Source organism: Papio anubis, chromosome 14 (assembly GCF_008728515.1).
Source record: "Papio anubis isolate 15944 chromosome 14, Panubis1.0, whole genome shotgun sequence".
NCBI classification, from domain to species: Eukaryota; Metazoa; Chordata; class Mammalia; order Primates; family Cercopithecidae; genus Papio; species Papio anubis.
Genome location: NC_044989.1, coordinates 11,550,267 through 11,563,781, shown reverse-complemented (window position 1 = coordinate 11,563,781; position 13,515 = coordinate 11,550,267). Strand labels below are relative to the sequence as shown.

Genomic DNA, 13,515 nt, shown 5'->3' with positions numbered 1-13,515 from the left:
CCAAAAAAAACAGGCACAAAAGATGGGATAGTATAATTCCATTGAAAAGTTCAGAATAAGGAAATCTATGAGAGATAGAAAGACTAGTGGTAACTTAGGGCTCAGGGGTTGGGAGTAGAGAATAGGGGAGGCGATATCTAAAGGGTATGGTGTTTCTTTTAGGGGTGATGAAAATGTTCTAAATTTGACTGGTGGTGATAGTTGCACCTGTCTGTAAATATACTAAAACCACTACGTGTACACTTGAAATGGGTAAATTGTATATATGTGACGTATATCTCAATAAAGCTATTAAAAATTTTTAAATAGTTTTTAAAGTAATTCAGCCACTCACTTAATAAAAGAACACTGGGCATTTGAGATTTGACACACCAGTGTAATCTGTACACCTCTGACAATGGTCCAGGCCCATGTGTGAAGTCCATCCCTCTGTCTCCTGGGAAGTAGTCAGCAAACTGAAGCCAGCCAGGAGAGCTGAGTCTGTGTGGACTCAGCACAGCCCCAGGCCATCTGGCTCAAATCCCTCATACAGATCAACGCCCACTTTTCTCTGCCCCATTGTCCACACAGCCAGGGCCAGTATTACTTTGCACAAACTTCCGCGGTGTCTCCAGATAACCATTGCTCAAAGCTCAAAACTAGGAAGTAACCCTGACCACCCAGCCTTACTTACCTGATCATTATCTGTTTCTTGAACAAAAAATGCTTCTCCATTATCTCCCAATTTCATGTGCAAATCCACAGATTCCCCATTGATTTCTATGTCAACCTGAGGGGAAAAGATGGTTAAGAAAAGAATGAGCTGCCTTCACCAGAACAGGAGACCTCATGGGGAGAGCCAAGTCTCTGTGGATAGGCTGTCGTCACATATACCCTGAAGTGCCACACAACTCCCAGTCTCAGTCAGGCAGTCCCATCCAAGGGAACGGTCACTTGAGCACTGGAGGAGTTCTGGGTTCGGGAGGGCAGGCCCCTGACCAGGAAAGAAGGAACCCAAAGCAGTAGGTTGGTGCAAAAATAATTGCGGTTTTGGCCATTATTGTAATTATTAAAAATAGTGGCAAAAACTGCAGTTGTTTCTGCAGCAAGCTAATAGAAAGATTCCTCCGAGACCACCTGGTCTAGCTCCTCCTTTTTTGGCTGAGGAGCTAGGCCAGACAAGAGGAGTGACCAGACCAGGGTCACACGGCTGGTGAGAGTTCAAGCTGCAATCAAAGCTTCCCCAGCCCCAGACATTGTAAATCACACCCTGGAAAACTCACCAACTATTGGCTGGGATCCTTCACCCATACTCAAGGAAGAGTTTCCACTTGAACTTAACTCAAAGAACGAATCATGAGACATCATCCCAAAATCCACATTAGGTGGGGGCATGAAATGTCTCTTTGTAAATATTTGTTTCTTTCCATTTGTGTGGAGATTGTCTTCTAAAACTGGCCACATCAATATCCCGGTCCTACCTGCTCTTCCAGAACCTTTGTCACTCCTGAAAATAAACTAGAAATAAAACTCTAAGCTCACAACTGACTGAATGGACCCCCTCTCGGTCAAGGAGATGCCAGAGAAACCTTGAGAACTGAGTTCAAGGCCATGATGGAATGCCAGATAGGACATGCTTCCTCATACCCCACCTCAGTAACCGCCATTTCAAAAGGGCCAAACAGAAACCAGCCCTTTCAAAAGACTCTGCACTGGTATCAGCAAAAGAAGCGGCTCTGCCTTTTTTTTTTTTTGGGGGGGGGGCCTGATAAGAGCCCAGGAACTAGTCCTGACCCATCTAGGGAGAATGTGCCCTGAGGGTTTTCCCTTCCTCTGCTCCACCCTTTGATGTCAGACACCAGAAAACTCCACCCTTGGCTGGTGCTAGTGCCATCATGTTTTGAACATGGGTCCCATGGAGAGGCATGAAGCTCAGCTGCACATGTGCATGTTTTCCTCTCCTGAACACTCGTGACCCCCCTCCTGTGGCTAATTAAATATGTAGATTCTGTGATCCCAGAAATCCCTGGTCTCTTTGCCCCTCCTTCTTCAAAGCGTCTGTTTCTGCTTCTGGCTGGAGGCTACACTTCCCAGCCTGTCAGAATTGGCCACCCAGCAGGCAAAGCAACGACCTAGTTCTCCTCTCCAAATGTATGAACTTTATCCTTCTTCCATTGACACCACCAAGAAAAGCCTATTTCTCCTCCCCTTAAGCCCAGGCAGGCTTGTGATGGTCCCAACCAGTAGAGCACAGCAGAGGTGATGCCATGTGGCTTGCAAGGCTAGGCCATAAGAAGATCCAGCATCTGCCTGGCTTCCTCCCTCTCAAGATGCTCACCTCACCACTGCCACTGTGTTATGGGGTGCCCTGGCCACGTGGAGAGGCCATGGGTAGTTGGTATGACCAACAGCCTCAGCGAAGAGCCCAGCCAAGAGCCAGAATCAACCACCGGTCACAAAGAATGTGAGTGTTCAGATGATTCCAGCCCTCAGCCTTTGACCTTTCCAGCTAAGGCCCCAGAGAGCAGAGAAAAACCATCTCACTGTGCTCTGCCTGAATTCCTGACCCACAGATACAGGAGCTTAATAAACAGTGGTGTGTGCCACGGCACTTTAATTTACACAGCCATGCTAACTAGAATAATTTCAATTAGTCACTGTCAGTTCCATGACTGACCATTTCCAACGGAGACCTGAAACTCTGGGTCCGAGAGTACAAGACAGGTGGCATCACCAGAGTGCAAGGGCATTCTCTAAGGAGAGCCAGTGCCAGGTCCCCGTGCCCTGAGAGCTCACCACTTTCTCTCGGGAGCGCAGGACGCCCATCTTCCCAAAGCGGACGTGGAAAGGGGAGCATTGGAGGTTTCCATTGGGCTGGCGGATGACAATAATGTCAATGCACCCCGAGAGCGTGGCGGGGTTCAGCCCCTTGTAGAGCTCCTTCACGGTGACAAACACCTGGCCGGCTAACTGCCCCACGTAATTCATGGTCTGTGCCTGGAAAACAGACAAAAAACACACACACAGACACACAATTAATCAAAGGAAGAGCCAATCAAAATGAACTACTCACCATTTTAAAAACATAGATTACACACTCAACTTTCAGCTCATCTCGTTTCTGGAATATGCTCCGTCCACCCCCATGGCCCATCAGGGTCCATCATGGCCCATTACAGCCCATCAGGGCCCATCACGGCCCATCAGGGTCCATCACGGCCCATCACGGCCCACCAGGGTCCATCACAGCCCATCACGGCCCATCAGGGTCCATCATGGTCCATCACGGCCCATCAGGGTCCATCACGGCCCATCACGGCCCATCACGGCCCATTACCCCAACTCCCACAGCAAGCCCACCAATCTCTACTCTCCCAGAGTCCAGCACAGACAGCCTTGACCCCACGACATCTCATCTCAGTTGCCCCGGGCCCTGTCTCCTCTGCAGTCCCATGAAGCTTGTTTATATTGTCCTTAGGACCACTGCCACCTGCCCCTTCTTCTGTCATGATGGACAGGTTTTGCACACTAAATCTCAAGACTGTAGAGGAAAGAGACTATTTCATACAGCTTAGGATCCCCCACCATGCCAATCACAGTAGCTACTTGATATTAGTTGAAAAACAAATGACTGTTTTTACTGGAGAAGGGAAATGAAGGATTTTTGTTTGTGACAATCTCCATGTGGCCTTTGCCTGTGTGTCTGACTTCTCTCCACTGCTCTCCAGCGCAGGGAACACCAGTGCTCTGGGCTGCTGGCCGGCTATCAACTGCAATCCACTCAGCAAACATTCAGGCCATCTCCTCTACAGGGCCTGGGGCCACAACACAGAGATAAAGAAGAAAGTCCTGTCCCCTGGAGGGACTCACAGGCTCATGAAGGAAACAGAGGTAATATACAAGGAACTAGCAGGGCATAGTAGCTCATGCCTATAATCCCAGCACTTTGGGAGACTGAGACAGGTACATGGCTTGAGCCCAGGAGTTTGAGATCAGCCTGAACAACATGGCAAAATCCCATCTCTACTAAAAACACAAAAATTAGCTGTGCGTGGTGGTGCGTACCTGTAGTCCCAGCTACTTGGGAGGCTGAGGTAGGAGGATCACTTGAACCCAGGAGGTGGAGGTTGCAGTGAGCTGAGTGTGACTGGAGTGCAGTAGCACGCACGCGCACACACACACGCACACACAAACTAAAATAAATATCAGTGTCGCTGAATTTGTTTTAAGTAAACACTAAGGGAGTTATGATCAAGGAAAGAAGGTGCATCAGAGGAGCTGGCGCTGGAGGCGGGCTTGGAGGAGGACATCTCAGATGTCAGATGAGAAGGTGGACAGGGTACTGCGGGACAGTGAGAGGTTCATGCAGAGGCATGGACGCTTCAACTACCAGACTGGAAGAGGGAGCTGTGCCCAGAACAGAGAATGTGCAGAAGGGAAGGATGGAGAGTGGGAAACCGTGCCAGGAGATGCGGGTTCTGCTGTGTGAGGCCATCCGATTCTGGAACAAAATGACACTTTGATTCAAGATTTAGCAAAAGCATCACCGTAACAATGTAAAGACTGGCAAGAAAAAAACTTGATGGCAGGAAGGCTAGGAGAGAAACGATTTCCCGCCTGGAAAGGAGGTAGAGACAGAAGAAACAGAGGGATAGGGACAGGTCAAGAGATATTCTGGGTTCAAGGCAGCTGGACTGCGAGCCACCACTGTGCTCTGGCCTTCTTTTCGTAGCTCCAGATCCCTGACCACCTGGTGCAGTCCACGCCTGCCCACATCACTGTCCACTCTACTCAGCTCTCAGCTCCCATCCTTCTGCCGTCACTGTGCCCTGCTGTCCTAACCGCTGGTCTTGACTGGCCCATGGCACTCACATCTTATCCCTGGACTGGGTCATGGCAGGCAGGAGTCCTCCAGCCCTCCTCTCTCCACTCCTTGCTCAGCTTCGAGGGTCACACCATCAACCCTCCTCTGGCCCTTCAGGGACGTGGCACCTCTTAGTGGTCGTCCAGTCTCGGGAGTCTCTTCTTTCCAGCTTTGACTTATACTCCAAGGCTGAGTCCCAGACTCTCTTCTCCTCTCCCGTTTATTCACCTGATGCTTTGGTGGATTCGTGAAGCCACGTGGTTGCAAATACCGCCCCAACAGGAAGGATTTGCACGACGTAACTTCCAGTCCACCCCGAGACCTCACCCCTCCTCCTGGTCCACACTGCTGCCATTCTTCAAGGCGACTATCCCAGGACACATGTGACCACACAGACAACACCCCCACCTCAGCTCACCTACAGACTCCAGGAAACACCACGTGTGTGAACCTGTGGCTCACAAACCTGCCGTGTAGACAGGTTGGTTCTGGGAGCTTTTCCTACCATTCAGTGGTGCCGTGATATTATGATGTAAAAGGAAATATATATTTTGGTCTTCATCCCCAGATCCCAGCCAGAACTCCTAAACCCCTTATAATTTCTAGGAATGTCTTTTGTTATGATATTTCGCTTTCTTCCCCTGCTCCTGAAACAGCCCCTTAGCTCCAGAGCTTTATTGCTCTGGTGAAAGGAGCGTCTTTCCTCACTCAAGATAAGCCCCCTTTGACCACACCAAAGTTTAATTAGAGGACTCTCGGAGGATGGGGGCTGGGCCAGCTGCCAGAGGAACTATCTGTGATAAGCGTTGGTGCCTTCAGCCACTCCCCACCCCCCACCCCATCCCCAACCTCCAGGGAGGGGGAGGGGAGGGAGGTTAAGTGTAATCAATGGCCGATGAGTGAATCAATCTCGCCTGTGTAATGAAGCCTCCATAGAACCCAAAAGAAACGGGCTCAGAGAGCTTCCAGGTTGGTGAACGTGTGGCAGTGCTGGGAGGCTAGGGTGCTGGAGAGGGCATGGAAGCACCACTGCCACCCCACCACCCTGCCCTGTGCACCCTTCCACCCTTCCACCTGGCTGCTCCGGAGTTTTATCCTTTACAACAAACCAGTGGCGATCAGTAAACTGTTTCCCTGAGTTCCGTAAGCCGATTCACAAAGGAATGAACCCAAGGAGGTGGTCATGGGAACCCCTGATTTATAGCCAGTCAGGCAGACGCACAGGAGGCCCAGACTGACTGGCATCTGAAGTGAGGGACAGCTTGTGGGGATGAGCCCTTAGCCTGTGGAATCTGATGCTAACTCCAGGTAGACGGTGTCTGAAATGAATTCAATTATAGGCACCCGGTTGGTGTGCTCGAGAGCTGGAGAACTGCTTGGTGTGGAAGAGACACACACAGGTTTGGTGTCAGAAGTGTGTATGAGAGTAGAGGAAATTGTATGGTTTGTTTGTTCTTTTATGAGCTACATTCTTAAGGCCAAGGATAAAGCTTTGGTCTTTCAAGTTAAAAAAACAAAATATATCTTTTGTATATCTTACCCCAACTCCTATGAAATAAGCAAAAGTGAGATCAGCACACCCATTTGCAAATGACGCTCAGAAGTGGTCAAATCCCCTGCATGCAGGGGCTAGTAAGAACTGAGGATTTAATTCTAATTTAGAACAGGCCAGAGAACCAAAAGTCATGAATGATACCTACAAAGGAAAGAATGCAAGAAGCCCTCCCAGGTGCATTTTACAATCTTAAATGAAGCTCTCTGTACTGATACACCTCCTCTCTCAATGGAGGACACAAGCCCAGCCCTTAGCAAACACACTCAGGGAGGAACACACATCTGCCTTCCTTTTCACCTGGGGGTAAACGCCAGAGCCCAGCTCCCCCTTCATCTGTCCTGCTAATATGTCACATATATATAAACATCAAAACACACATTTCTCTAAGTTCACGAGTGGTGCGGGTTTAACTTCATGCAAAAAAGGTGCGGTGGGATGCTTCCTGAAAAGATGTACAATATAAGAAATGATTCTTTATAACCCTGATACTTCTTATTCCTTCCATGTTGAACTTAGATTTTAACATGTTTGGTAAGAGAGGTAACCCTCTAACTCTAAAACTACGTGCAAGCAGTATTAATAACATCTTTGTACAATTTCTTTCATATACATTATCTCCTGCTGACTCTCACGATACCCTGTAGGAACGCAGCCTTTCAGATGGTAAAACCAGAAGACAGCCAAAGTGCAATGAAGATTGCAGGGCTGGTGAAGAAGGGCTGTCTGGACTGACATGCCCAGTTTCACCAGACTGGAATCCAGGTCTTTGGATTTTGAAGTGACCTCTCTTTTGGTTCTGTGAAGCCCCTTCTCATGTTCCCCATCTCTTTGCCTTCATCACCCTTGCAGGTGAGCTATGTTTGTCACCGAATGAGACCAACTCCCCAGCAGTGAGGCCCCAACCCCAGGCCAGCACATCTAAGAACTACTGTTGATATTTTTTTACTCGTAAGAAAGAGAAAGCTCATAACTGGATAGCATTACCACATCTCTGCATCCTAGCCTCTCCTCTGCAAAGGGGGCATGTTGGCCTGGGTGACGTGCAAGGTCTAATTCCAGCTCTATCTCTTCCAAGACAAAGGCTGCACTCCTTAGTTCTTAGCAACTGAAGAGGCATCTTTAATAATTTAATTGTTGCTCTGCTCTCTTGTTCTCAAGAACAAGCATCCTTGCCCCTCTTCAGTGAGCAAACTCAAGGTTACTGCTCAGAATCCAAGAATTTGGAAGCGAGAAGGATCCTTAGTTGTTGTTCCAACAACCTCATTTTTTAAAAGTAAGCCCAGAAATGGGAAGTGACCTAGCAAAGCTTTCTCCATGGCAAAGACAGAGCCAAGACTCCAATTTCCTCTGTGACCTTCCCACTGGATTGGTCTGGAGTATTTTCCTACCACAAATAACCAGAAGGTGCTTTGATATCCCCAGCTGTGGCTTTAGCTTAGATTAATGGTGCTCTGATATCTTTAGCAGTCCCCTCTATTGAATAACTTCTTTGCAAATCTGAAAATACCTCAATTTGAAAGCAGGAAATCTTCTCAATAATTCTCAACAAGTGACAGGGTCACGGGCTCCACCTGGCAATCTGTTGTCTGTTCCTAGGAACTCAACATCTACACCCTGGGCCTGCCTTAACAACCAAGCACTGAAAGTTTTTAAAAGGGTGAATACCACCACCTCACATCTATTAAGATGACTACCATTAAAAAAAAAAAAAAAAAACAGAATATAACAAGTGTTGGCAAGGATATGGAGAAACTGGAACTCTTGTGCACTGCTGGCAGGAATGTAAAATGTGCAGCCACTTCAGAAAATAGTCTGAATTCATCAAAAAAATAAAAATAAAATTAGCTTATGATCCAGCCATTCCAGTCCTGGGTATATATCCAAAAAAACTGAAAGCAGGTCTCGAAAAGATATTGGCACACCCATGTTCGTGGCAGCATTATTCACAGTAGCCAAAAGGAGGCAGCAAACCCAGGGTGACAGATGAATGGAAAAGCAAAATGTGGTCTATCCATATCATGGACTATTACTGAGCTTTAAAAAGAAAGGAAATTCTGATACATGCTATTGTGTGGATGAACCTTGAGGACAGTAGGTTAAGTGAAATAGGCCAGTCACAAAAGGACAAATGCTGTATGATTCTACCTATATGAGCTACCTTAGGCAGACAAACTCATAGAAACAGAAAGAGTGATTACCAGGGGCTGGGGAGAAGTGGAAAATAGGGAGTCAGTGTGTGTTTAATAGGTACAGGGTTTCCATTTTGCCACTGAACCATACACTTACAGATGGTTAAAATGGCAAACTTTATGTTATGTGTATTTTATCACAATTAACATTTTTTTTAAGAACTGGGGAGAGGCCAGGTGCAGTAGCTTACTCCTGTAATCCCAGCACTTTGGGAGGCCGAGGCAGGCGGATCACGAGCTCAGAGATGGAGACCATACTGGCTAACATGGTGAAACCCAGTCTCTACTAAAAAAATACAAAAAATTCATCGGGTGTGGTGGCGGCGCCTGTAGTTCCATCTACTGGGGAGGCTGAGGCAGGAGAATGTCGTGAACCCAGGAGGCGGAGCTTGCAGTGAGCAGAGATCGCACCACTGCACTCCAGCCTGGGCGACAGAGCGAGACTCCGTCTCAAAAAAAAAAAAAAAAAAAAAGAATTGGGGAGCGAGAATATTGTATTAACCAGAACTCATTTCAGGAAGCCAGGATATCATTTGGTTAAATAATTTCTTTGAAAGAGAACTTGGGGTGGAGGGGGCAATCCCTCTCCCAGGAGGCACCATGCCCTTTAAGGCACCAGGTGGGCCCAGTCACTCCAGGCACCTGTTGCCTGGAGGGGTGCTGGCAGGTTAGAGGCAGCCAGGCTCTTCTTTCTCTGCCCTTCCTCCAAGCTCTCTTCTAAATAAATCCTGGACAGATGTTTAAAGAATACAAGAATAAACCAGCTGAGCATAAATTCCCAAATTTTACTTTCAGATATGTTTTGAGTAAAAGGTTCAAGGAAGAAGCTAACTTACCTGAAGAAGCCAGACAAAACCAGCCAATCAACCCACCTCCCTATACCTGCCCGTTAATCTCATGACTGTCTTTGGTGTTGGTTTCCTGCTGTCTGCTAAAACACGTGACCAAGCAGTGAGGGGAATATCTGCTTTATAGAAGAAAGTATCTTAATTATTTCAAGGGTGACAAACAACAACAAACAAAAACAAAACCTGCAGAGGACCAAACGGAATGCTTCAATTTCCAGTGGCTTTCAGATGCCTGCTATTCACTCACCCCATACCAAATTCCTTTTAAACTTACTGATTTTAATCTTAAAATTTGGCAGGATATAGCAGCTTCACCTGACAGGATTTTATTTACCACTCGAAACAGGATTCCACAACCCCTAGTTCAAATGTTTTTGACGGAGAACTCAGCCAAATCTTACAAATATCCTTTGGCAAGACTGGGGTTCTCTAAGTGTGGATTTTCAGAAAAGCTCTAAGGTTAAGAAATGTAAGTTTTTTGAATGTGACATCTTCTAGCTTGACCTTCTGAAATAATACAAATTTTCTGAGGTTATTACATCCCATTGGAATACTATCTTTCCAGACATCTCTGGGTTAGAAACTGTTTTTATGTTAGAACCAAACAGATAATATACCAAAGAACATAAACATCTACAAGCATATTCCACTTAGAATTCTACTTATGACATTAATAATAAATAGCAAGCTCAACTCGAATAGCATTGATTATTAAAAACACATATGGGGGCTGGGCACTCATGCCTATAATCCCAGAACATTGGGAGGCCGATGCTGGCGGATTACCTGAGGTCAGGAATTCGAAACCAGCCTGGCCAACATGGTGAAACTCCATCTCTACAAAAATACAAAAATTAGCATGATGCCTTTAATCCTAGCTACTCAGAAGGCTGAGGAAGGAGAATCGCTGGAACCCAGGAGGCAGAGGTTGCAGTGGGCCGAGATCACATCATTGAACTCCAGCTTGGGCGACACAGTAAGACTCCATCTCAAATAAATAAATAAATAAATAAATAAATAAATAAAGGGATTTGAATGATTTTAGGCCACGCCCCTTAATGGATGACTCAGGAATCTGCTGTTCCACTCATTTATTATGCAAGTAAATAAAAGTGATTTTAATTCCCTTTCTAGTTCCTTCAACTAGAACATTACCTAAGGCACGTTATCTGGGACATAATAGTGGCTCCATTTTCCTATTGTGGGTTTGCTCCTTGGAAATGAAATGATACCATGGTAAGCAACATCTAATGATATACAAGACTGGCCGAGCAAATGCAAATGCAAAACTGTCTCAATAAATGCACTCTTACAATCCCCGTTTTTGTTCAGTCTTTCTCACTTGTACTTTTCTTCCTACTCTCGCTTCTTTTAGAACTAAGTGGCCAGGCACAGTGGCTCACGCCTGTGATCCCATCACTTCGGGAGGCCGAGGCGGGTAGATCATGAGGTCAGGAGATAGGGACCATCCTGGCTAACATGGTGAAATCACATTTCTACTAAAAATACAAAAAATTAGGCAGGCATGGTGGCACACACCTGTAGTCCCAGTTACTCAGGAGGCCGAGGCAGGAGAGTCGCTTGAACCCATGAGGTAGAGCTTGCAGTGAGCCGAGATGGCGCCACTGCACTCCAGCCTGGGTGACAGAGCAAGACTCTGTCTCAAAAAAAAAAAAAAAAAGAAAAAAGAAAAGAACTAAGTGTCTTGCAGGAGTTGAACAATAATTAACCCTCAAATCTGGGTTCCCACCTGCCTCCTCCGTTTCCTCCCCTCGCTGTCCAGGTATACGACCCCTTCATACACACACCCACATGACGCTATCTTTCAGCCTCAACCTCCTCCCTCAGCCCTCCAGCCCCAGTCACCCAGGGCAGTAGCTTGATAAATATTACTGTCATTCATCAAGTGGTTGAACAGACATCTATCTACGAAGTGAGTCTTCTCTCCTTGAGGACAGGGACGAGGCTTGCTCATTTCTGACGCGGTACCTGCCCCACCGCAGGGCCCAGGAGATGTCTGCAGTGCTATGTGGCCATGTTTTCTTTAACAACTTCCCACATCTTCTTTGATGATATTCTGCAATACTTGCCAGGAGTCTAATCCTATGTATTTGTGTACCAAGCTAGGTATTTCTGGATGATGTAATTGCATTAAATCTATATGGTGACTGATTTCCAAAAGCGAAAGTATTTTCTGCGTTCAGAATGTTTTTCCTCCCATATAATGGAAATAGAGGATCCAAGCTCCCTCAGCCCTACTCTTAAAACATTGAGAACCAGTGGGTGTCCCAGAGCAAAGGACCAAGGCTCAAGCCAAGTTCATTGACCTGTGGTGACCATTTTGCCAAAATCAGGATGGAAGCGGCGGCAGGCAGGAGGATGTGGATGTGTTTTGTGATGGGGTCTCCACTTACCCAGGAGACACAGATGGCCTAGGGCTGTCGGGGGCCACACGGGGCATGTGCAAGCCCCTGGTGTTTTAATGAGGAAGGAGTTGGCAGGTCATCACATAAAGAGCAACGAGGAACTCTGCCAGGAGCAAATGAAAGAGAACCGCTGAAAACAACCTCGGGTTTCAGCACAGGCTAACCTTTGACTTACCTTTGAAAGGACACTCAGAACGAAACAGAACTTGGGGCTCTCTGAGAAAACAAATCCTATTGCCTGTTTGAAGTTAAAGTGTTGTCTGTCCTGTCAATACAGACCCTGAGACTGATCCTTGTTTTCCTGGGGCTCTCGGGGGAGCCACAGGTCCAGCCTAGGGGAGTCAGCCTCTGGAGGTAGGAATCCTCCAGAGCCCACAGACCTTTCCCATTGTCCCTTATTTGTTTGTGCTCAGAACACTTAACACATCACTGCTAAGCCCCAGGGGAAAGGCCATAGGAACCTCCACATTCCATAAAATGTATGAAACTCCTTCATATGTTGTAAGCACATCTGATTCGACTCTAAACAACCCCGGGAAGCACTCCAGGGTAAGCATCATCACCCCATTTCTGATGAGGAGCCAGGAGCACCAGGTTTATTCCAACATGACTAGAAAGTGAACAGAGAAGAGTGGGGAGCCCAGGATGGACTCCTAGTCTCTGCTGCTGTCCTCTGCACAGCACTACCTCCTCATCTAAGGTGGATAAATCCAGTATCAGTGGGGGAGGCCCAGGTAAAGCCAAACCAGTCATGTGGCTTTAGCAAAGCAGATGGCAACCATCTAATTCTAAATGTCAACTCATATTGAGCACGTGTTTACAGGGCATCCGGTGCTGGAGACATCATCATAGATTATAACTGAAGTCTGAATTACAGAGAGGCAGTTTCAAATCCAGGGCAGAAGGCACAATCTAAGCTTCCAAAAACTCATTTACTAGAGGGAGTGAGCTCACCCTCAAAAGGTGCATTCAAAAAGTCCAAACCACCACTTGGCAAAGAGGTTGTAGAGGTAATTCGAGAATCTGATGGGGCTCTCACTTTGATGCTAAGATTCTGTGACCTGCTCATAGCAACTTCATGAAATCAAGTCTTCATCTCAAGCAAGAAGCTTTTATTTTTGGTCCCATCACGACATTCCGAAATATAAACAGCAAGTGGCACCCACCACCCTCAAAGTAGCTTGGCAAGTCAGGGTACGAGGGGGAAAAGCACTAAAATTTAAAAACCAGAAGGAACGAAGACAGCAGGAATTGTTCTCTGCCAGAGCATAAATTTCATAAGACAATGCTCCCCAAGAAAATGCACTGCGAACAGTTTAAATAAACAGCCGTGACATCTAAGGGTAAGAATGAAAAGCAGAAATGACACAAAATTGGGGTCAGAAGGTCTGGCTCTGTTATCTTCTGGCATTTACCAGCTGTGTGTGTGGGAGCAGGGCATTAACACAACGGCTCTGACTGAGCCCACCAGGCTGTCATCCTCAGTGGTCAACACAATGACTAGTTTGGAAAGATCTTTGCTCCTGGAAAACACATGCAAAATCGTATTATTGTCACAACCTCCCGTAGGAGGTGGCTACAGAAGCAAGCCTCAGGGTTGGCCCTGGATGTGACACCTTCAAAACTGTTCTCACCCGCAGCATCACCGCTCCCT

At 46.8% G+C, this 13,515-nt stretch overlaps 1 protein-coding gene across 12 annotated transcripts in view; it reads right to left on the bottom strand.

The window, feature by feature from the left end:
- Nucleotides 1-13,515, bottom strand: part of LPIN1 (lipin 1) — a 142,584-nt gene that overhangs the window by 58,727 nt on the left and 70,342 nt on the right. For 11 of the 12 annotated variants that reach the window (XM_021924585.2, XM_003908290.4, XM_009183706.4 and 8 more), the window contains 2 exons: nucleotides 2,776-2,976; nucleotides 674-769 (listed from right to left, as the gene is read on the bottom strand). In XM_021924585.2, coding sequence (XP_021780277.1) covers nucleotides 674-769; nucleotides 2,776-2,976 — 297 coding nt within the window. Of the gene's footprint in view, nucleotides 1-673; nucleotides 770-2,775; nucleotides 2,977-4,851; nucleotides 8,094-13,515 lie in introns of those variants that run through there. The other variant, XM_021924589.2, reaches the window with a different exon arrangement.